The following is a 25,424-nucleotide window of genomic DNA, read 5'->3' on the forward strand; positions in this document are numbered from 1 at the left end:
GCCCGTGGGCCACGGCCGCTGGGCCTGTGGTCCGGGGCCTGTGCTCCGCGGCGGGAGAGGCCACAGCGGTGAGAGGCCCGCGTACCGCAAAAATAAATAAATAAATGAATGAATGAATGTTTATTTCGATTCACACTTAATCTTCTCACCGCAACATTCTGATTCTTCATGTTCTCTCTTCAAATCCTTTGTCTTTCTTTTCTTCACATAATTTTCTTCCACTCTGTACGGGAGCACTATCTCATGTTGTAATTATGCATTTAGCTGTCCATCTTCACCTATAGACTGTAAGCTCCATCCAGGCAGGATCTTCATCTGTCTTGTTCACAACAGCATCTCTGGGGCTTAGCATAGTGCCTGGCACAGAGGAGACACTTAGTAAATATTTGTAAAATGAACATCTTTTCATATGATGTAAATATGGTATATAGCTATCACTTTCACTGCATAGTGAATCTCTTTTCTTACACACCTTCATTTTCATTGTGCTGGAGAAGAACCATGTTTGAGTGCCAAATAATGATTTATGAGTTTTTACTGGCATTGTCATCACAGGTGGTGGGATTCCATCAGCCAGGTAGTATCAGAATTGCTACAACTCCTGTAAGGGTAGATGAATTTAAATATCAAATGACTCGGACTGGCTGGCATGCAACGGAACAGTATATTATTGAACCTGAAAAAATACAAGAGATGTTTCCTTTACTCAACATGAATAAGGTATTTATCCTAAGGGCATTTTTTTTTTTTTTTTTTACCATTTGTTGATTTTAATTAAGATCAGAAAATGTTATTTTAGAAATTTAATTAGAAAAAACTTTGTGCACACATTTTGAATGTCAAAATCAGACGATTAATGCTGGAATTTGGGTAGATTATAAGATGGGCTATTATGTTTGCTAAATACAGTAAAGGTAATGAAAAATCTTATTAGCTTTCTACCTATTACAACTGAGGAAACATTTTTAATACCTCTCTATTACTGTGTCCCCCAGATCTGGAGGTTCCTATAAATAAACCTTCTGCTTGAGAAATGCAGAGAAGACAATAACCAGGTGTGACAAATGTGTGTATAGAAAGACTGTGTTACTAACATTTTTTTTACAAAATCAAAGGTAGAAGTACATGTTATATTGCTACACAGATATCACCTAACTCATAGCTGTACTACCCTGACAGGTATTGATCTAACCAAATTTAGCTGAGAAAATCCACTTGGGAATTTAGTGTCTTTTTGCTGGGTGATAATCCCATTTGAATAATAATAACAATGATTAATACTGCACTACCTAACACTACAGCACATACTTAATGTACTAGGTATTATGCAAAGCCATTTACATGTATAATCTCATTTACTCTTCACAATAATAATAGAAGGTATAGATTATTACTAAACAGGAAATTGCAGCTTAGATAGTGTACATAGTGGGCCCAAGCCCATCCAGCTAGAAAGAGCTGGAGGAGATTTGAACCCAGGCTCTCTGACTCCTTTGTACCTATGCTACCTAAAGGTACAAGGTGGAGCTGTTCAGGGAAGCAGAGGCTTGTGTTTCTCCCCAGTGTAGTATCTATGACGCCTAAGTGTTCATAGCATTGCTCTGGGAGCTGGGTTGTTAGCCCCTGTGAGTCTTGACAGGTTGCTGGCACTCCGTTTTCAGTAGTTTTGTGTGATGCCAGTGTGGTGGCAGATTGGTGTCGCATTGCATTGTCTGCGTTAAAATTCTGCCACCACTGCCAGGAAGGATATTCTTATATCTGTTTATATGTCAATCTTGGGATGCTCTGCTGGAAGTTCTCACCATCACAGATTTTTCTCAAAGACATTGGGCAATGGAAATATGTGGGAAGGGTATTCTCTGGCTCTGGGCAGGGTGCCAAATCAAATAGATCTAGGGTCACTGCATAAGGACATATCCATTATAAAACACCAAAGTGACGTTTAGAAGTCTACAGTAATACAAATTCCATTAAAACCAAAAGTCTCTTGCACTAAACCTATAACAAGAGATTGGATTAGTAATCCAAAACTTCCCACAAAGAAAAGCTGGGGCCCAGATGGTTTTCACTGGTGAATTCTACCAGACATTTAAAGAAGAATTACTACAATTCTTCACAAACTCTTCCAAAAATAGAAGAGAATTGAACACTTCCCAACTTATTCTGTGAGGCCAGAATGTATTGCTGTGATACCAAAACTAGACAAAGACATCACAAGAAAAGAAAGACCTGTATGTCTTATGAATATTGATGCAAAAGTCCTCAACAAAATACTAGCAAACTGAATTCAGCAACATATAATAAGGATTTTTTTAGCATAACCAAGTGGAATTTATCCTGGCTAGGCAGGGTTAGTTTAACATCTAAAAATCAATCAATGCAATATTGCATGAATAGAATAAAGGACAAAAAGACATCATCATCTCAAAAGATGCAGAAAAAAAATTGGCAAAAGCCTCTTGACCATACTTGGTGATTAATAGATTTTTGTTGAATGGATGAGAACTAACTGTACTATTTCAGTGCTCCCTCCTTGTTTCATCTGAGTTTTATTCTTCTTTGTTTCCCCCACAGTACCTCAAGCCGTAGCACAAAGTAGGTACTTAAGAACTAGTTGTTGATGACTGAATCAAGTATACAGTTTCCTGACACCAGATATATATTTAACATGTGAATCTATTAACAGTATTAAGCAATTAAATATAAATAATTAATCAATTAGCATTAGATTTAACTGCAAATGTTAGAAACCAAAATAATAATGCTTAAACAAGATAGACGTTTATTTCTCTTTCATTTTGGCAGTCCAGGGCTGAATGGTGGCTCTTATCCATGAAGACTTCAGGGATCTAGTCGCCTTCTGGATCATTGCTTTGTCATTCATAGGATGTGACTCCTTTTTTCTTACTCCAAGATGGCAGCTAGAGCACCAGCCATCATGTCTGCATTCCAGACAGCAGAATGGAGGAAGGGACAAAGAAGGGACAAAGGGCATATGCCAGTTGTCTCCTTGAAATGGTTCATGCGACCATGACTCTTTCATTTGACACTTTCATTTGCATTTCATTGACCAGAATTTAGTGATAGTTTTAGCTACCATCTGGAACTAGTAGCTGCCAATTATTGGAAACTCTTTGTTCTTAGTGGTTATGTGTCTAAATAAACATTTGGTTTCCATTGCTTTGTGTGGGAGGGGAGAATGAATGTTGGAGACAATTGCAAACCTCTGCCAAATAGCCTGTCTACTTAACTCTCAATGTGAGTCCTGCCTAGCTCTGAGCTTGGACATAGGGAAAAAAAAGTGGAGACTGATCGATCTGATGCCATGATGCATTTTTCAAGTCCAGTTTTGCTAAACATTTGCTGGCAGGATACAGTTACACTGAGTGAGTTTATGTATTCATTTGAATATTGACTCTTTTGTGATCGATTTAGATTTTAGCTGGACTGTATAATCCTGGAGATGGTCACATTGATCCTTATTCTCTAACTATGGCCCTGGCTGCTGGGGCTAGGAAATATGGTGCCCTTTTAAAATATCCTGCACCGGTGACTTCTTTGAAACCCAAGTCAGATGGAACATGGGATGTTGAAACACCACAGGGATCTATGAGAGCAAATAGAATTGTGAATGCTGCAGGTAAGCGTCATTTAAAAAAAAAAATACTGTTTTTTTTCTAGTGGCAAAGAAATAAGATATTTAGTCATAACGTAATGTTTTATACTATGAACATTGTTATGAAACACCGTGGTACTCCCATGGCGAACATTTTGTCTGTTTCTAAGCTACAAAGCTCTCCCTCCATCACTTTGCTCTTGTTGTGTGAGATAACTCTGTCCTTGGTTATCCATAGTGAGTTGGTTTTCTTTTCCATGCTCCATTTTATTCTGCTCCGGATAATGTTTTGCCAAATTATGCTTCTTTTTCCTACCTGTGTTCACACTTTCTTTATAATAATAACCAAATTCTAATGTTCAAATTCACGAGCATCCTCTTTGCTCTCAGTTTGTTTTCTAGAGCAGAGTTGATTATTTGTGTTCTTTCTCATCTATTTTGATTACTTTACTCTGTCCAAAAACCTTTTAACCCTTTTCCTTTCAGCACATTATTAAATATATTTCATAATCTTTTCTTTAGGTTGCTCTGTTACAATCTAGACTCAGAGTAATGAAGCCAAAAGGGATATTTGAGATAATCTAACAACTCACTCATTTTCCATTTGTGGAGACCAAGGTCCAAGAAGGTTATACTAATTGGCAAAGTGACAGTTATGTCAGAGCCAGGACTTGAACCTGGGTCTTTTGATTCTTGAATTAACATACTTTCTATCAGATTCTTTGCCTATGAAGTAATTTTCAAATATTACACATTAAAAATAAATCCTCGAGCAAATGAAACTGCTTGTGCAATCTAAACTGGGCTAATAATTTATATTTATCTATAGTTCATAATGGTTAATTTAAAATGTAAAATAAACATAAGGCAGCTACTGATTTTCTCATGTTCTGCTCTTTGAGTCATTGCTTAAATTTACAAAATGAAAACAATCTTTATTATTTATCAGATCAGATGATACGCCATGAGGACATGCCAGAAACAAATACCCTTAGGATTCTTTCCTCTAAATCGTAACTTCTGATTGATGTTATTTTTTAACAAACCATTTTTAGTGGCCCTGGAAAAAGTCATGTCTTCAGTATTTAAGAGTTTAAGTTAGTATTTCTGAATCTTTCTAACCCATGCCCCCCATTTGAAAAGCATAAAATCTCATTCATTCTTTAACATCATTTGAAATTCCAGATAATGTAAAACAACTTACATAATAAATAAGAGCAAAGGCATAAAACTTTGCTTTGTTTTTGAATTTCACTTGCCTGCCCCCAAGGAAATCCCCATCAGGCACCCCCTATCTCCCACTGTCCTTGGGTACATCTGGTCTAAATTCTCCTAGAAGATCCAAGGCAATGAAATCATTCATCCTTTTTTTTACAAGTAGCAAAAATTCTTTGCAGTCTTGCAACTTTCTTTATGGTCTCATGAATTCAGCCTCTAAAAACATTTGACTGTTTTCCTAGTGATAGCAAATACTAAATAAACATGCTCTGACTTCACATTCAGCACCCGTGTCAGACATTGCTAATTGATCACTGCACTCATTTCAGAGAGACTTGGACAAACCCCGTGATTTTTCTTAACACAGTGCTTCAGGCAGCCACACACTCCCAACTGATATTTTGACAAATAACATAGAAGACCTTAATTTAACACATTTATCTATTGTTTTCCTAAAATGGATACATATTTATTTGCACGATTCATTGTCATTGTAATATTTTGTTTTCTAAAGCACAATCTGTGAGGAATAAGGAATCTCTGAAGAGAAAGAATAATTTCCAAAGAGATCTGACCTAAGCCCAGGACATTGGTTACCAGATGAAATATTCCATGCTCTATGCAGCTGTGCAATCTTGTGGGGTGATCAGGGCAGAGGAGGGCAATGGCAGGAGGTCCTGGAGAACAAATCAGAAAACAAATCCCAGACCAGCACCAGAAAAACTGTTCTTCAGGATGTCCTTCTTCATTCTTTGCTCCTGATGCCTTTAACTCAGCCACGTCTGAGTTCCATCCTCAGGTCCTGGTAACTCCAGGCAGCTCCTTGTTCACAGTTGTATGAAGAACTATACGGTCTCCATTCTCAGTTCTTTACATCATTCAGATCACATCTCTGGCCCATATCATTTTCTTTCCTTTTTCTTCTCCATCTCTTCTCTTCCACTGGGCAAAAGTTATTGGAGAAAATCTAACTGATCACATATAAATAGTCCGTGGAAGGTGTGGAGGGGTGTGTGTTTAGTTATTTCTGTCTGTTTTCAAAAAAAACTTTATTTAAAGTATAGAAGTTCCCCAAAAAGTAAAACCTCAGTAATAGGGGGTGAAGTTTTGGATATGCCCCTTTCTAGACTTAAAGCTAACAAAGATTAATTTTATGAATAAAAGCAACCATCTGCAGAAGGCATTGTGCTAACACGATTTAGAATGTGTGTCTGATGGAATGTTTCCCAGAGTTACCCAGTGAGTCCAGGATGTCTCATAAATTCAGGTGAGGCCCTCAGGCAGCTCTGAAACCTAATTAAAGTAACCAGGATATAGACTTGGAAATACAACCAAAACGTAAATGATGTAAAGGCCACTCTTATCTACTCAATTGTAGCATAACCTGCTAAAAGTTGTCATATAACAGAAGGCTGCTGGATCTTCAGGATCTCCGTGGAAAGGGAAGTCTAAAAGCAGAAATGTATCAGTTTGCTGATGTGTCTCCAGCACTGTCCAGGGCAGTGGGGCTATCTCAACCAGAGACACGTTATTGCCAACTGTGTGACTTGGGCAAATTACTCATTTGTAAAATGGAGATAATAATTCCCATCTGAACAAGTTATTCTGATCCGTAAATGATGTAAAGTACCCAGAAAAGTCCTACCACATAGAAAGCACTAAACAAATTAAGTATAATAATGATAATTTTTATGATTATTATAATTATTTCCTTGAAAGTTTATGCCCTGGTCTGGGAAACACTAGCATCAAGTGTCACAGCTTCTTGGTACCAGCCTTAAGATTCCCCAGATCCTTTCACTTGCTCTGTAGTCATCCAGCACCCATTCTGCTGGTAAACTGACTTCCCAAAGAGCTTGATTCTCAACCTAGGTACATAAGAGTCACCGTGGGAAGTTTCCCAGGTGGTCTGGCTGGGAAGCTGTATTTTAAACAAGTATTCCAGGTACTGTACTGTCTGTACCAGATAGTCTGTAAAATATCTTTTGAGAAACACTGCTATATCAGTGTTCCTACAGAAGAGGGAATGTAGGAACCTTATTCTTGAGCAAGCAGAGCTGAGGAACAGTTTCTGACCCTGCTGACCTCTTGGTGTGCAATAGGCTAACTTGCCTTTCTTTAGTACTGTTTTTTTTTTTTTTTAATTGGAGTATAATTGCTTTACAATGGTGTGTTAGATTCTGCTTTATAACAAAGTGAATCAGTTATACATATACATATGTTCCCATATCTCTTCCCTCTTGCGTCTCCCTCCCTCCCACCCTCCCTATCCCACCCCTCCAGGCAGCTTCACTCTACCTTCGGTCTAACCTGAGCCCCAGAGGCAGCTCGAGGGCAAGGGCAGGAGCTATTCACTGTGATGCAAGCTTTTTCTTTGCACGTGAGGAATGTTTCTCTTTACCTTGTTTACAGTTGACTCGTTAAGCCCAGAGATAACTTCGTAGACTTTACTTAAGAATTTTCCTAATATGGTAAATCAGAAATGTGATTGGGTCATGCCAAGATGAAGCCCAGTGTTCAGCCAAAAAAGAATTGCTTAATTTTATCAATACTTTGCATCAGAGAGTGTCACTGACTGTATAAACATCATTGTCACTGTATAAACCATCTAGTAGAAGTAAACCTGTCCACCAACCTGTACTGTTCATTTTAACTCCATTTCTGTCAGTCACTGCATTTTTAAAAATTGGAAGCCATTTCTAATGATCACTTTTTTATTGATTCTTCTGTTCAGTGTTTTTTCAGGTGATAATGGTAGGTTATAGAGCATTCCTCCACATTTGTTTCTCTTCCCTTTGAACTTGCTGGGTGGGTGATCTAGCAAGGGTTGAAGTGTAATCCTGGCAAGTTTTATGTTAATTTGGTTGACATATAGAGGAAGAGAATGCCGACAAACACCACCACATAGGGAAAAACAGTGTCCAGCTTGCTATGGGGTTTGGAGTAATATAGTTAGATGATATTTATGCATATACTTCTGCTTTGTTTTAATGATGAAGTATATTTATAAGCAATTAGATTCAGAAATTTATAAATATATTTGAATAGGATGGGATTTATTTTCTTCCATTTATTTTTTAATTGAAGCAAGTATATTAAGCACTGCAGTAGTTTGGATTGCTAGGCTAAATATTTTGGCTTTTTATATTTTAAAACTGCTCCAGTGCATATAACTAGAATATGTGGCTTTACTGTATTATCCTACAAAGTCCTGACATTGGTAATTCACATCTTCCTAGGCAAGAATAAATTAAGTCATTAAATTAGTCAAAGACCAGCAAACAGCTCTAATGCCCACAGGTAAGATTTTTGGTTTGCAAATGGACACCGATTTCTGGGGCTGTTATCCAAGTGTGACCAACTTAGCCGTTAGGCCAAAACAAAACAACAGAACGCAGGAGTGATGTTTAGATGCCATATAAGAGTACAGTAGTCAGGGTTCCTAGACTCATAACTGATGATTTGTGATTAGCTCTGAACTTCATAATGACGGAGACTTCAGAACTCCTTATTAGATTGCCAAAAAAAGGAGAAACAGAAATGGTTAAAAATTTAGAGAATGCAGCCTCTAAAGAAATAACTTAAGGAAGATTCCCTAATCATTTGAATGATTATTCAAAATTATTATGAAACAAACAAGCAAATAGACTCCCCCTTCTCCCCAGTAATTCATTGATGGGTCAGGTGACCCTGCATCCCTGCCAACTAATCATTTTTATCGTTTTAGATTCTCAAATACCTTTATACAAGTGAAGGAGTCTTGGATTTTTAAAATAGTCTTTCTGTAGCAAGAAAAACCAATAAGATGTGACCATTTCAGGTTCTCCCAGTGTGACCTTGGGCGTGTCTCTTTATTGTTCTGGACTTTAGCTCCACATCTGTAGCCTGAAGAGTCAACCTAGGGGGAGAATCAAGGGTCTTTCAGTCACAAATTATCTGGTTCCATCTTTTGCAAAGGAAAAAAAAATAATATTCATTTCCCCCAAGAAGACAGTCCCCTTGCACACTGCAGGGAGAAACATAAGTTGTGGGAACTCCCACTTATCTATGAGCCCTCACCTCTTTGCTGTGGCACCTCCTCCCCCATGCTCTGGACACCAGGTGTCTTCTTGCCTTTGCAAGAAAGGATCTTCCAAACATTCAAACTGAACTTTTAAAAGAACAGAAACTTAAAAGGCTATCTCTCCCAAAGTGTATACATTTTCAAATTTTAAGTTAACAGAACAATTCTGTGTTTGTGGAATTTTAGGCTTCAACAATTTGGGGAGAGGAGGGTCTCGGGGATAGAGGACTAACTAGTAGGGCTTTTTTTAAATTTTATTTTTAACTTCTTTATTGGGGTATAATTGCTTTACAATGGTGTGTTAGTTTCTGCTTTATAACAAAGTGAATCAGCTATACATATACATATGCTCCCATGTGTCTTCCCTCTTGTGTCCCCCTCCCTCCCACTCTCCCCCTCCCACCCCTCCAGGCTGTCCCAAAGCCCCGAGCTAATATCCCTGTGCCTTGCGGCTGCTTCCCCCTAGCTATCTACCTTACTACGTTTGTTAGTGTGTATATGTCCATGACGCTTTATTATGCATGATTATTATGTTGATCACATCGACCCAGGGCCTCTTCCATTGCCTGACCGTCCCTGCTCTACAAGTAAGGTCAGTCCATTACTGTCTTTCTTATCAACATTTGTACATTCTATATATTTGGGTTGTTTATTTTTTTCCTTCAAATAATTTTCTTTTTTGCGCACCTTTGCTATGGGCAAAATTGTTTTTCAGGAATGGAGTTCCCTTAGATTCTTCAAAACTCTGGGGTAGTGTCAAATATTGTCTTCTCTTCTGTTCAATTTTGCAATGGCAAAAAATGTAAAGTTTTTATGGACATTCTTTTTTTTTTAATTTAGTTTAGTGAAGTATAGTTGATTTACAACGTTGTGCTAATTTCTGCCGTACAGCAAAGTGATTCAGATATATATTATACATTCTTTTCCATATTCTTTTCCATTATGGTTTATCACAGGATATTGAATATAGTTCCCTGTGCTATACAGTAGGACCTTGTTGTTTATCCATTCTCTCTATATAATTTGCATCTGCTAATCCCAAACTCCCATCCTTTCCTCCCCCACCCCACCCTTGGCAACCACAAGTCTGTTTTCTATGCCTGTGAGTCTGTTTCTGTTCTGTAGATAAGTTCATTTGCATTGTTAGGACATTCTTTAGACTTTGCCGTGAGCACTGAAGTATTCTAAATATTTTATTTTAATTGAAATTGCTGTATCAATGTCGTCTGTGGTATGCTTGTATATGTGGTGACATTTTTAAATGATTTTTTTATTTCAGGGTTTTGGGCTCGTGAAGTAGGTAAGATGATTGGACTAGAACATCCTCTCATTCCAGTTCAGCATCAGTATGTTGTCACATCGACCATCCCTGAAGTGAAAGCTTTAAAGCGAGAACTCCCGGTGCTCCGTGACCTGGAAGGATCTTATTACCTCCGACAGGAAAGGGATGGGCTTTTGTTTGGTCCATATGAAAGTCAAGAGAAAATGAAAGTTCAGGACTCATGGGTCACCAATGGAGTTCCTCCAGGTGGGTTCAGCAAATAGAAGTGTGTGCAGACACATCTATTTTATCTTCCTTGTAACTCTGGGCTGGCTATAGAATAAGATGCCACCATAATACTAGACTATCAGATACCTGGGACATTGGAAGTGAGGAATTCGAGGTAAATTCTGTTCTCATATCCCTTTGAACAATCACAGCAGGGGATAAGGAAAGAGAATTGGTGGTGGGAAAGATGAAGAAGATGCTCCCCGCTGCTTTGGAAGGCCCCAGGTAATTTTTACCTGCCCACACCAACCTCCTGCATCCCCCTTTTCTCCTTACTCCCCTGCTTACTTGGTCTAGTTTCTAGATTTGGATATAGCTGCTCTTGTTCTTTGACAGTTGGAAACACAACAGGTAGCAGAGATAGGACATCCAGCCTGTTAAGAATGAAAGCCTCAAAGTCTATAGCAGAGCAGGATAAGTTGGTACTGCGAACTGAAGCCCTCCTGTGCTGCATAAATGGATGTGGAAAAGTCTTAGGCCTCAGTGCTAACTCAGGAGGTACCATAGTTTCTCTTTCAAGTTCTGCAAGGGAGAGAAGGACCTGTTTTTGTTTTTCATGAAACATTTCTGCAGAGCCAGATGAAGGGTTGGTTCACCTAAGGAGGTATCTCCGGTTTTAATCTATAAAAGGAGCCAAAATGTCATTGGCACACAAATATTATAGGGAATATAAAGAAATGGAGGTAATTGTGCTTTCTAGAATTATACTTTGATAAGCTACTTGGGCTAGGGAATGAATCCCTCCCTCCTACTCTTCAAAGAACATCTGTGCCCACATTACTACAAATGATAAACCACCTTCCACAGAAGTTGGGCCAACCAACTGAGGGCTTTGGTTTTGCTGGGTGGGCTCTGCACATTCGGGCCTGAGGGGAATAGCTCCTGATCCCAGAGGGAGGGCTAATCTGCCACCTGGGAGTCTACTTCTCTGTTCTTCCCCCATGCTGGCAATCTTTTCTCCAAATAAATATTTGAACAAATATTTAATAATATTTATTGAACAAATATTTAAATAATTCCAGCTGGAGGAAGAGCCAGATTGTTGGCTGGCCCTGAGTCCACATGCCCTGGTGTAACCCTAGTGATCTGCAGGCCTCTCTGACCTGACATGCAGTCCACAGGAGGGACAAGAGGGAGCTGGCTGGCTGCTGTGCAGGAGCATCCCTGGGATTCGTGGTGATATTCTTTTAGCAGCTCATTCGTAGCCCTGCCTTCAATCCCAGTGCCTTTCATGACTGAGAAGATGACTGTGCTCCAAGACCCTGACTCTTTTCACAGAATTCCGGCCATCGGATGTGTATAGAAGAGGGCTAGAGGAATGAAGCCTCCATGCCATCCTTCCCCGCTAAGAGTTAAAAGGTGTCTAGAATTCATCATCCTAGATGCTAAAGTGGTTTTTCATTTATCCCCACTGTCCTGACATGACTTTGCAAACTCCCATTTGCCCTCACCTGAGAGGATGAAGCAGACTTCTATGGTTAATTGAAGGATAAAAGACCTCTCTTGACAAACCAAATTATTATTGTTTGTCTTTTAAAATTGTGATCGGCCTAAATGCTGGAAACTGCTAATGGGCATAAATTAAAATTTTCTATTAAAAAGGTTAACTTTCATGATTTATTGTTTCAGGAAATAACATTATTCTCAGTAATATAGTATACTAATATAGCAGTACTCATCTGTTGATAGTAAATATCAAGTTTAGACTTAAAAAAGAAAGTACAGTACCTTCCTAACGGGCCATCTTTAAATGTAAGCTGATTCAGAGATTGAAATCACTTTGGAGCACACGTCAGGGCAGCTGTGGCATTCTGACCACAATGGCATTTCTCTTCAGGGTTTGGAAAGGAGCTCTTTGAGTCTGATCTAGACCGAATCATGGAACACGTCGAGGCTGCCATGGAAATGGTTCCAGTCTTGAAGAAGGCTGACATCATCAATATCGTCAATGGTCCTATCACCTATTCTCCTGACATTCTGCCTATGGTAGGGCCCCATCAGGGGGTCAGAAACTACTGGGTGGCTATAGGCTTTGGGTGAGTATCTCTGTGTAATTCAACATTTATTATAGAGTTATGTAGTTTAGAGAAGTCTTATCCCATTCTCTCAGGCCAAGAATGGAAAATGGGAGAGAGGCAGAGAGTCTTCTCCCTTTTATGACCAACGAAATGTGAGGAATAAAAAATTTTAGTCTTAAAACTTTGACTTGTATAGGTTTAAAAGATTTGTACACAGAAGGGCAATGATTTCCTGCAAGTTTCTCTTTGCATATTTCCTGCCGTTTCCGTTATTTATGTTTCCTTTCATGTTGTGAATGTTCAGATAGGTCAGTTTGCCCCACTTTTGCAAGGATGTTTTCATAACACAATGAGACAAAGATAAATCAAAATATCAAATGTGTAATATGTCTCATGCAGTTTTCACCATAATTCATGTTTGTTCAACATGATTTTTGTTTCTTTATGATTCCTCTGGTTGCTTACTATTTATGGTTCCATTACCCATTTGATGTTTCATCTCTAATATTTGTCCCATTAATTTGGTGAATATTAACGTCAAGCCTACCTTACTATCATATCACAGTTTTTAATATTTTACTTTTCTTCCCCATTTTATTTGGCCATTTATTCAACTGATATATGATGATTGGCCAGCTTTGTACCAGGTCTAGTTCTGGGCACTGGGCTACAGCTGAGAACAAGGCAATAAGTCTCATCAGAGGCACAAGGCTGGTTGGGGTGCTTTTCTTCCAATACAGTAGAGAGGCTGGGGTATGAACTAAGGAAGCAGCAGTGGGCACTGAGAGATAGGAAACAAAATTATTTAGATTTGGTGATTGATTGCATTAGGTCTTAAGGGAGAGAGAAAAATAGCAAATGATGGCAACCTTTCTTACTTGACTCCTGGTTGGACGCTGGGGGCAAAGGAAGAAATAATTGGAAAAATAATGAGTTCCATTTTTGACAGTGTTAAGTTTAGGTCTTTGGGACATCCAGAGGGAGAAAACCTGATGAAGATAGGAAGCTGGAAGGTATAATGTAACTGAGGGCTTAGGAAATCCCCTATAGAGTCCATATGTAGGCATGTTCATGTGGGAGTGTTTCTCTTGTACATCACTTATATGTCTTCTTTGGAGAAAAGTCTGTTTGTATACTTTGCCCGTTTAAGAAACTGGATTATTTGTCTTTTTATTGTTAAGTTGTAGGAGTTCTTTATATATTCTAGATACAAGACCCTTATCCCATACATGATTTGCGATTTTTTCCCATTCTGTGGGTTTTTCATTTTCTTGATCATAGCCATTGAAGCACAAAAGTTTTTAATTTTGATGAAGTCCAGAATGTGAATTTTTTTCTTCTTTTGAATGTAGTTTTGGTATCATATATAAGGAACCATTGTTTAATCCAAGTTAATGAAGATTTATACCTGTGTTTTCTTCTGAGAGTTTTATAGTTTTAACTCTTTTCTTTTAAATATATATATTTTTGATGTGGATCATTTTTTTAAAAGTCTTTATTGAATCTGTTACAATAATGCTTCAGTTTTATGTTTTGGTTTTTTGGCCTTGAGGCATGTGGGATCTCAGCTCCCCGACCAGGGATTGAACCCACACCCCCTGCATTGGAAGGCGAAGTCTTAACCACTGGACCACCAGGGAAGTCCCTAGTTTTAACTCTTACGTTTAGGTCTTTAATCAATTCTTAGTTAATTTTTGTATGTGCTATGAGGTAAGTGCCCAGCTTGATTCATTTGAGGATAGCCAATTGTCCCAGCACCAATTGTTGAAAGATTATTCTTTACTCATTGAAATGTGTTGGCATCTATGATGTCTTTTTTCTGACACCACTTCTGACATTTAATTCTCCAATTCTCTGACACCAACTGACTATCCAACAATTCAATTCAATTCTGCTGCTAACTCCCAGAGTTAGTGCAGACCCCACTAGTTAAGGACTCAGTCCCGTAAAACTGTCCTCACTTCAGATGCCAATTTCAGATGTCCTCACTTCCAGGGATCACCTGTAATTCTGACTGAATGGCTACACATTTGGAGGTTCCTGCAACCCCATCCTCAGGTTTGATAATTCAGTAGAATAATCACAGAACTCAGGAAAACCCTACTTACTTTTACCTATTTATTCTATAGAATACAACTCAGGAACATCCAAATGGAAGGGATGCATAGAGCAAGGTATGGGAGGGAGGGGTCTGGTGCAGAGCTTCCATGCCCTCTCTGGTGCACCATTTTCCTAGTGCATCAATGGGTTCACCAACCCAAAGGCTCTTTGAACACTGTTGTTTAGGAGTTTTTGTGAAAGTTTCATTACACAGGCACAATTGATTAAATCATTGACCATTGGTGATTGAACTTATGGTGACCAGCCCCTATTCTGAAGCTATCTAGTTCCCCTGCCCCCGTTCCATGGAGTTATCTGTTAGCATACAAAATAATATAAATTCCAAAGGTTTTAGGAGCTCTGTGCCAGGAACTGGGGACAAACACCAAATATTTATTTTTTTTATTGTACCACAGCATCCTTGTCAAAATCAATTCATCATATATGTATAGATTTATTCCTAGACTCTCAGCTTTATTCCACTGATCTATATGTCTATCCTTATGCCAGTACCATGCTGTCTTGATTACTGTAGCTTTGCAGTACGTTCTGAAACTGGGAAGTGTGAATCCTCCAACTTTGTTCTTTTTCAGTATTGTTTTGGCTATTCTGGGCTTCTTAAATTTTTGTGTAAAATTTAGGACCAGCTTGTCAATTTTTTCAAAGAAGCCGCCTAGGATTTTGGTAGGGATTGCACTGAATCTGTAGATCAACTTGGGGAGTATTGTCATCCTAATATTGAGTCTTCCAATTCAGGAACAAAGGATGTCTTTCCATTTGTTTAGGACTTTTAATTAAAATTTCTCTCAATAATGATTTATAGTTATCAGAGTGTAAGTTTTGTACTTCTTTTGCTAAATTTATTCTTAAACATTTTATTCTTTTTGATTCTGCAGTTAGCTTAATCACTGAATTATTGATTTAGTCAACACATATTTGCAGATCGTTGCTCTTTATCTGTGAACAAGAGCAGACAGTATTCCTGGCCTCATGATATTTATATTTTAATAGAACACCTGTCACTAAGGAAATTAGGAAGTTGCTTTCTTTAGAATACTAGTTACTTATCACCTAGAAATTCTATCTACTTGTATGGGGCTGATGTTGGACTCCTGCTTTGATTGCTCTGGGTAATATTCCCAGGTTGTAGACGTTGCGAGGTGAATGGGGAAGATAACAGGTCGGGGCAGACAAAGTGCCACACTCTCTCTGACCAATTTGGTCTGACCCCAAAAGGCCCCCTTGTTATTTAAAAGTTGGGATTGCTAAGATATTTCTTATGTAACATGGTGGAATCCTCACATCGGCTACCCCTCCCAATTTATATCAGTGATTCATCCCATGGTTCTGAAGACCAGTGATTTCCATATCTGGCTGAGCACCAGGGCTTGTTAAAAAGCAGAATCTCAACTTTGTGGTTAGTCACTTACACGTGTTTCATCCTCCTTTGCATCTTATCTGTGAAATTCTTATTAGTTATCACTAGAATCCATGAAAGGTGTGTGGAATTGGAAAACCAACAAGCAGACAGATTCCCAGACACCCCTCCTGTTGATTCTGATTCAGTAGTCTGGAGAGGGGCCCAGGGATCAGCGTTTCAGCATTGTCTGTTATTCTAGTCCAACCAGTCGAGAGAATAGGTATTTGCAGACTGTCTACATATATGCCAGTGCTCATTGACCTTACTCACAGAATACCCTCAGTCAAAGCTGTTTCACTTTTATACCAAATCTAATAAGTTCTTCTGCTTCTAGGTGACTAACACAATGCTCCCCAAATGTTTAATGAGTTGGATTGAATTGAATCTAGTTATCCTGGCTTACAACAGATTATAAACAGCAAATTTAAAGAGAGGAGAGACAGTTTCACAGTTATCATAAAAAAGCATACACACGGGCTTCCCTGGTGGCGCAGTGATTGAGAGTCCGCCTGCCGATGCAGGGGACACGGGTTCGTGACCCGGTCCGGGAAGATCCCACATGCCGCGGAGCGGCTGGGCCCGTGAGCCATGGCCGCTGGGCCTGTGCGTCCGGAGCCTGTGCTCCACAACGGGAGAGGCCACGACAGTGAGAGGCCCGCGTACCGCAAAAAAAAAAAAAAAAAGCATACACAAACACTCAAACAGCATAGCAGCTGGGCCATGTAGAAGAAGTAGGTTCTACAGATTAATGCTAGACCTAGAAAAAGAGCCTCACTCTTCTTTCCTCTTCAAGTTCCCTTTCACTTCCACTTCACACGTTACCTCCTTGTGAAAATCTTATCCATTGGGCAGAGGCATACTCTGTTGTTGGTTATACAAGGACCCATGGCCACCATGTACTGCTTGCCTACTATGTGCTTTTAAATGCCATGTCAATTAATTCTCCACCAGCACCATAAAGTGTGCGCATGTGGAGACTAAAGCTCGGGGTGGTTACACAGCTTGCCCAAGGTCACACAGCTGGTAGTGGCAGAACAAAAATCCTACCTAGATCTCTCTTACTCTATGCTTTTACACTTTCAACCACTACACCAGGGGCTCTCAATAGATGTTTCATAGCATTCAGTTGTATGGGATTTTACATATAACTTAATAATGATTATAGAGCTGAGGTTTGTAGAAATTTACTTTTTAAAAAGAGATTTGATTCAGTATTATCCTCAGATAACAGCACTCTGCCCCATTTATTGGAAAGAACATGATGGTGTAGCAGTGAGACCACAGGAAACCGAAGCACAACCCTCCCTATGCCCAAGGAGTCTGCCAAGGATGTAAATTCTGTTATGTGTGTCTTGGCTGAAAAAAGATTGAGAACCATTGAAGCAGTAAAGTCCAATAACAGGGAGTGTGTACTGGGGGCAGAAGACTGAGTTTGTATCCTGAATCTGTACTTTATTGCTGTGTGACCTTATTTAACCCCTGAGTGCAGGCTGGTTTTCTCATTGGTAAAATAGAGTTGCTAAAGAATAAATCAGCTGGTACATGTTAGAAGGAAACAGTGCTTGGTAAATGGTAAGTACTCAGTGAATATCAGAAGAACTTTAAATAGTTTCAAGTCTTATAAACAGTATCTCTCGCTCTCAAAAATGGCAAGCGTTGTATATCGTACATTGGGACTCTTTAAGTGAATAAACATTTTAAGCATATATTTCACAATTATTTTAAGCATGTATTTAATTTTTTTTTGCTTTCTTGAAACTTAATGAGATTGTTTGTGGGTGATTTGGATGAGCCATGTCTCTTTTTAAAACTATCCAGAGAAGTATAAATTGCTGTCGTTTTATTCTGCTTGAGGAATATCCTTATAACAAATATAAGCATTCATTTTTATAAAGTAGAAAAACTGGTATCTTGTTGTAGAAAAAGGTAGTTAACATTTCCAGTCTTTGCTAAGGTCCTCCCATGCTCTTAGAAGCTGCAATGCTGGCCAAGTAGCTGTCATCTGGGGTACTGGAATTTCTTGCATTTTGAAGTCTGCTCATGTAGCTCCTTTTCCTGGTCCTCTACCGGTGACTCCCTGCTCATCCAATTGCTCAGAAGCTTCTCTTGACTTAAACCAAAAATGAACCCACAGTAAAGTCCTTCATCAAGACTTTCCTTTATCCACAAGAATGAATGGGTAGGACTGCCCATGGGCGACGTTAAACTGTGATCCCTCCATCTGGTATGAAATTATTTGCCACAGTCATGTTCTTGGTTTTAAAGCATCCTCATGTGGAAATAGAAAACAAGCCAACCCTCCCCACCAAGTGACCCAAATTGCAAAATACAGGAGCCATTGTTTCTTCCTCCTCTTTCCCACAAGTCCTTGGGTGAATGCCTCTTTGTCTGAATGCTTCTTCTACAATAATGGCCCAAGATCCTTGTGCAGAGGTCATTGCTATGGGAACCTGAACTAAACTGAGTCTGAGAAGAGATGGGTGTGCCACTCTACAGTGTACATATTTCTACTGCAAAGTTCCTATTAGTGAGGATAATCATAGCTCAAGAGGGCTGATAAGGTACCAACCACATCTGCCTGTGTGCTTTCTCTCCTCCGTTTTCCTAAAGCATCCTTACTAGCTAAGAGTCATAGACTATTTTGCAGATACACAGCTCTTGAAACTGTGGAAAGAAACTAGCTATCAAGTCAGGCACATTTAATTTGGATGCCTAAAGATTTTTTTTTTTGAGGAAAAAATATGATAACATAAAGATTATGTTGATTGTGTGTTCTGAATAGCAATAGCACAGAACACTGTAGCTTTGAGGCCTTGTTAAATATATGGACATGTTTCATTGTTGGAAAACAATATGTGTTAGTAACAGGGTATTTATTTCTGTATTTGAAAGGTATGGCATAATCCATGCTGGTGGGGTAGGGAAATATCTCAGTGACTGGATCCTGCACGGAGAACCTCCTTTTGATCTGATAGAATTGGATCCCAATCGCTATGGCAAGTGGACAACAACTCAGTACACCGAGGCCAAAGCAAGAGAGTCATATGGATTCAACAATATTGGTAAAGTGCACATTTACTGTTGTCTATGAAGTGTGTTCAGAATTGACTTACATCACTTCTGACTTTAGAAGCTTTTTATTCTGTGTATTGTGGGGGAATGGTTAGGGAGTCTAAAAAGCATGTACTTCTAAGACACAAAAAGGAATCTATATGAATATATATCTTTAATATGAGGAATGCATAAGTGATTTTAATTTTTAAATCTATTTTTACTTTACCCTTTGATGATCAATATAAATACAGCTTTGGGTTTTTGTAAAACATAAATTTAATGCATATATATGTATATATATAATACATACATATATATTATACATATAATATATACATATATATAATATATATAATATATGCTTCTAGACTTTAAGTGCTGTGTTTTCCATTTTCTGAATCCCTTCAAAATATTTTATAGTTTTGGTTCTATGCTATTCAGAGCACCAATTTTCCTTTTTCAGTTGGTTACCCTAAAGAAGAACGGTTTGCCGGGAGGCCAACTCAGCGAGTCAGTGGGCTTTATAAAACCCTGGAGTCCAAGTGTTCCATGGGGTTCCATGCAGGCTGGGAGCAGCCACACTGGTTCTATCAACCAGGCCAGGACACTGGGTACAGGTAAGTGAGTGACTTAACCTGCCTGTCACTCTCACCGCAGAATGAAATTTGGGGGTGGAATGGAGGAACCCCAGAGAAGTGCCACGTCCCCCTCCCACCCCATCACTCCACCCCATTCCAAAGAGCATTGAGCCTTTTCCCACGAAAATCACTTTTTGTGCAGTGCAGGCCTTAGTTTATCCCACATGACATTGGTCCACATCTAGGACCCATGTGGCCTCGCGAGACCTACAACCAGCCCAGGTGAAGCCTCTGCTTGACATTTTCCAGTTACTCAGAGAACCTTCTCCACCCTCTCCAAATCCCCACATGGCTTCAGTTGGCTCCTGAAGGTTTGTCCTGGTTTAGGATGCCTGGCCAAGTCACATAGTATGGAAACAGTATGGAAATATGGATTTTCTATTTGTCAAGGAATAGCTCAAAGCAACTGCTTTCTAGTGTGTGTGCATTGAATCATGCAAGTTATATGCACTGCTAGTAAATTAGGGGAAAAGGTCATTTACTTACTATTTTAGTTTGAGCTAAAACGTAAAGCACATCACTAAAACAATTCTCTGAATTCCTCTAAAGTTGTTGCCATTATACTTGGATTGCATACTATTGTACTTGGGATTAATAGTGATTATATATTTTTTCTCATGAGAATCCATAAACCAAGAGAAAAGAAAGTTTCTTTTTCACGTTAAGTTCTCCTTTTTCTTTCTCAGCTGTGTTGGGTCTTCATTGCTGCGCATGGGCTTTTCTCTGGTTGCGGCGAGTGGGGGCTACTCTTTGTTGCAGTGTGTGGGCTTCTCATTGCGGTGGCTTCTCTTGTTGCGGAGCACAGGCTCTACACACGCAAGCTTCAGTAGTTGTGGCATGCGAGCTCTAGAGTGCAGGCTCAGTAGTTGTGGCGCACGGGCTTGGTTGCTCCGCGGCATGTGGGATCTTCCCAGACCAGGGATTGGAACCCCTTCCCAGACCAGGGAGTGGAACCCATGTCCCCTGCATTGGCAGATGGGTTCTTAACCACTGCACCACCAGGAAGTCCAGTTCTCTCTCTCTTTTATTTTTGACCTGTCATTTTGCTTATTTAAACAGGTTTTTTTTTTTTTTTTTAACATCTTTACTAGGGTACAATTGCTCCACAATGGTGCGTTAGCTTCTGCTCCACAACAAAGTGAATCAGTTACACATACACACATGGCCCCACATGTCCTCCCTCCTGCGTCTCCCTCCCTCCCACCCTCCCCATCCCACCCCTCCAGGCTGTCACAAAGCACCGAGCTAATATACCTGTGCCACGCGGCCGCCTCCCACCAGCTATCTACCTTACTACGTTTGTTAGTGTGTACATGTCCATGACTCTCCCTCGCCCCGTCAAAGCTCACCCCTCCCCCTCCCCACATCCTCAAGTCCGTTCTCCAGTAGGTCTGCGTCTTTATTCCTGTCTTACCCCTAGGTTCTTCATGACATTTTTTTTTCCTTAAATTCCATATATATGTGTTAGCATACGGTATTTGTCTTTTTCTTTCTGACTTACTTCACTCTGTATGACAGACTCTAGGTCTATCCATCTCATTACAAATAGCTCAATTTCGTTTCTTTTTAAGGCTGAGTAATATTCCATTGTATATATGTGCCACATCTTCTTTATCCATTCATCCGGTGATGGGCGCTTAGGTTGTTTCCATCTCCGGGCTATTGTAAATTTAAACAGGTTTTAGTGTCTACTTTAAGATCAGATCTAAAAGGTCCGAAGTATAGTAGAGGGCCAGTTGCTGATTAATGAATTTGGACTCTGTAGTCAGCCAGTGGAGATTACCTGGGGGCAAAATACCGGTTTGGTTTTTCCTAAACGACTCAGATAAATGCCAGATCTATTCTTCACCTTGTGCTGTTTGGACCTGGCCTATTTCTTCTACTATTTTAATAATTAAACCACTGAAGACTCATTTTGCAGACTTAGCATCCTGCTCTGAAGTTAAAATACCACATTAATAGTCCACTCTGTAAACTAGAAACGACCCTGCATGAGTTAGGAGACCTTTGTTCCAGGCCCAGCTCTGTCATTAACTAATGCAAAGACCTTGGAAGTCACTTTGTGCCTTTTCTCTAAAAAATGAAAATGTTGGACCAGATCCTTGCTTACTCCAGGTGGACCAGCATGAAGCCTGTTCGAGTGCAGAATTTAGGGCCCCTCCGCAGACCTGCTGCATCAGAATTGGGATCTTAACAAGTACAAGTGATGTATTTGCATAAATGTTTGAGAAACAACAAACAAGATAGCTCTACCCATCATATATTCTGGTTTAATTATGCCCCCCAAATTAGTATTTTTAAAATGCTTCCCCCCGCCGGTGATTCTAATATGTAACCAAGGTTGAAAACTACGGATTGGTTAACTTCTAAGCTCTTTTCCAGATCTGAGAACCCACATGGCCTATCTTATTTTCTACTTAATTAATACTTCATTCACTATGAAATGGGTCAAGGGATAGATGAGTAACTTAAAAAATCAAGTAGATTCCAATATGTATGTATGATTTGTAGAACAGGTGGCACTTTTCCCCCAAATGAAATTTTCTAGGCAAAGAGGGTGTATTAAAATATCCTTATTCTGTAATTTTTTGAAAATGAATAACTCTTGTTTTATGACAAACATTGTGTTTCAGGCCAAGTTTTCGCCGCACAAACTGGTTTGATCCTGTGGGCTCTGAGTATAAACAGGTTATGCAAAGAGTAGGGGTGATTGACCTGTCACCATTTGGCAAGTTTAACATCAAAGGTCAAGACTCCATTAGATTGTTGGACCATCTCTTTGCAAATGTCATTCCCAAGGTAAATAACCTTATAGCGGTACAAGGTCCAGGATTCTGGCCTACTTAATTCTCTACCTCTTGTTTTCAAAAAAACCAATATGTTATTTCAATTCACCTAATGATTTCTGTATGAACACCAGAACCCTTCAACTAACCAAGGGTATTCTAGCTAATTTTCAAATTTAAATTTTTGTTAAATGAATTATCATCTAAGGACCTTATGACTTTGTTTAGTTGTGTAAATGGGAACCCCCAAATTGGCTGAAGTGTAGTTTTTATGACAAGTAATTATAATGGTCATTTAAACTGAAAACTTCAAAATTAATGGGTTTAGGTTTACAGATAGTTCACACAATTGATAGAAATGATAGCATTCAGATGTTTTTCATTTTTGACAACCACATTTTTATTTCCATGTGGTGTTAAAAGGACACATAAGATTTTCATTTCATCCTGAGGTAATTTAAAATTCTTTTGTGTAGGTGGGTTTTACAAATATAAGTCACATGTTAACACCAAAAGGTCAAGTATATGCTGAGTTGACAGTTTCTCACCTGTCTCCTGGGGAGTTTCTGTTAATAACTGGTTCTGGATCAGAACTTCATGATCTTAGGTAAGTGTACACCTAGTAAGAAAATTTTACATGGATTGTATATTGACCCAATCTCGCACCGAGGTTTTGTTTGTTTGTTTGTTTGTTTACCAGTAATTGAAAGTACAACTATAATTCTTAAAATCTTATTGTTTTAAATAAACTTCATGTCTCTTAGAGGAAATTATTTGAAGGGCCCCTATGACCATCCCCCTCCCAAAGGTAGTCCATCCATGGGGTTTACTGGTTTTAATAATATTAACTCCCTTTTGTTAGGCATCACCAATATGTCAAAACCATTATTACACATTATCTCAATAAATTCTTTTAATAGCTATATCTGCAAGGTATGTATTATTCCCAATTTCAGGTGAGGAAAGTGAAGTTTGGGTTAAAGTAACCTGCTCAAGCCAGCCTTGTTGATTCTGATGCCCACGTTTGGTCCACTTTAGTGAACTGCCTCCCTGGTTTTTCTTCTTCCTTTTTCACGCTTTGTGCCACAAAGCTGCATCTAAATCATTGACCTGCCAAGTCAATCCTTCACACGAAGCTTTAGTCTATTATTTAGTCTACTCTAAACTCTCTAATCTTCAGTATTTCAAAAATACTTGGGGGCTTCCCTGGTGGCGCAGTGGTTGAGAGTCCGCCTGCCGATGCAGGGGACACGGGTTCGTGCCCCGGTCCGGGAGGATCCCACGTGCCGCGGAGCGGCTGGGCCCGTGAGCCATGGCCGCTGAGCCTGCGCGTCCGGAGCCTGTGCTCCGCAACGGGAGGGGCCACAACAGTGAGAGGCCCGTGTACCGCAAAAAAAAAAAAATAAAAAAAAAATAAAAAAAAATACTTGGAATATTGTTGTTTAATAAACATCTTACTCTGACAGATTCTCACTCTAGTTGTAAAATGATGCAAATTATAGCCTCCAATCCAAGGTGCATTGGGAGCCATCTTAGTAGCTTAGCTTTGTGTCAATCCAGATGGTCATTTTCTGATAGACTTGTGTAGCTCCAGGGAGTGCTCAAAAAATTATAAATGAGCCCTATCACTGGGTTCCAATAACTCATCAAGACTCAGAAATTGAAACTAGTCTTTAGAGTTTTAATCTTTTCCTTGTCATTGTCAAAGCAAGTATGTGTCTGGTGGCAGGTGCATTATTAACCTTTAGCAACACAAGCATGCCTCCTGTGTACAGGTATTAGAGAAAATTTTCCCAAGATTGAATCATCAGTTTAAATGCAATAGGGCTGTCGCTATTTAAAAGAATCGTGTGGCAGATCTTGTTTAAACGGAAGGGTCCTTCCGTACTGTGAAAAATTGCCCACACATTTAAGTGGGTAGTTTAAAGAGGATCATTTAACATCTCTGGGACTCAGTTTCCTCAACTTTAAAAATTAGGTGATCTATGTGAAATGACATTCTAGGGACTTTCTGGCAATTCTAGACACAGAGCATTTCTTCCGAGAAATAATCTGTTACCAACATGCATTATTCAAGCAGGATTTAACACGATGTTTATGAATCTCAAATGCAGATGGATTGAAGAAGAGGCTGTCAAAGGTGGATATGATGTTGAAATTAAAAACATAACCGATGAGCTTGGGGTCCTTGGCGTCGCAGGGCCACATGCAAGAAAGGTCCTTCAGAAACTGACCTCTGAAGATCTTAGTGATGATGTTTTCAAGTTTCTTCAGGCCAAGTCTTTAAAGGTTTCCAACATTCCTGTCACTGCTATCAGGATATCTTATACTGGTGAGAATTGGAAAACAACCTAGAATAAGGCTCTAAAATTTTAAAGCAGTTACCAGAAATATGTGCACACACACACACACACACACACATTCACTTTGGTCATTTTAACTTTGGAGAAAGATTTCTCCTGCCTGACTCTTCTGACAATTTTGTTTATTCACTCCTCGTCTGAGAGAGTCCTTTCACAGATTTCCAATTGTTGTTCCAGGCTCATAGCTAGCTGCCTACCATTTGGAAAGGTAGTTAAGAAAGTGGGAAGAAGATGGCTGTTGGAATAGTTGGAAGGGTTGACAGAATATTCAGGCCAGCTGTTTCTGTTTGGGAACATTCAAAATGGTCTCCCATTGATAGAGTCTCCCATAGAGAACATCGTGAATGTATCAGGCACCGCTCTTAAAGCATTACCACTGATCATCTTTCTTTCTGACTCTAAGTGCATTAGGGAAGACTTGCTATGCAGCTAACATTGCACATAGTAGATATTTGGAAACAGGGATGAATAAATGCTCCCCATTGGTGCTCTGGGCTCACTTGTAACTCTCTGTAGATTCCCTGTCCCTTCACAGAAGACATACTGGGTGCCCAGGCATTCACTCAATTACGTGTTGCTAACGTTCTGGTGTTTGTCCT

General features: G+C 39.4%; 1 protein-coding gene across 2 annotated transcripts in view; it reads left to right on the forward strand.

Moving 5' to 3' along the window:
• The window catches only part of DMGDH (dimethylglycine dehydrogenase), a 62,271-nt gene that overhangs the window by 11,021 nt on the left and 25,826 nt on the right, over positions 1-25,424 (forward strand). For both annotated transcript variants that reach the window (XM_032629048.1, XM_032629049.1), the window contains exons 4-12: positions 556-720; positions 3,436-3,640; positions 10,177-10,425; positions 12,284-12,482; positions 18,877-19,046; positions 19,502-19,655; positions 22,310-22,475; positions 22,939-23,069; positions 24,577-24,794. In XM_032629048.1, coding sequence (XP_032484939.1) covers positions 556-720; positions 3,436-3,640; positions 10,177-10,425; positions 12,284-12,482; positions 18,877-19,046; positions 19,502-19,655; positions 22,310-22,475; positions 22,939-23,069; positions 24,577-24,794 — 1,657 coding nt within the window. The remainder of the gene's footprint in view (positions 1-555; positions 721-3,435; positions 3,641-10,176; positions 10,426-12,283; positions 12,483-18,876; positions 19,047-19,501; positions 19,656-22,309; positions 22,476-22,938; positions 23,070-24,576; positions 24,795-25,424) is intronic.

This window comes from Phocoena sinus, chromosome 3 (assembly GCF_008692025.1).
Source record: "Phocoena sinus isolate mPhoSin1 chromosome 3, mPhoSin1.pri, whole genome shotgun sequence".
Lineage (NCBI taxonomy): Eukaryota > Metazoa > Chordata > Mammalia > Artiodactyla > Phocoenidae > Phocoena > Phocoena sinus.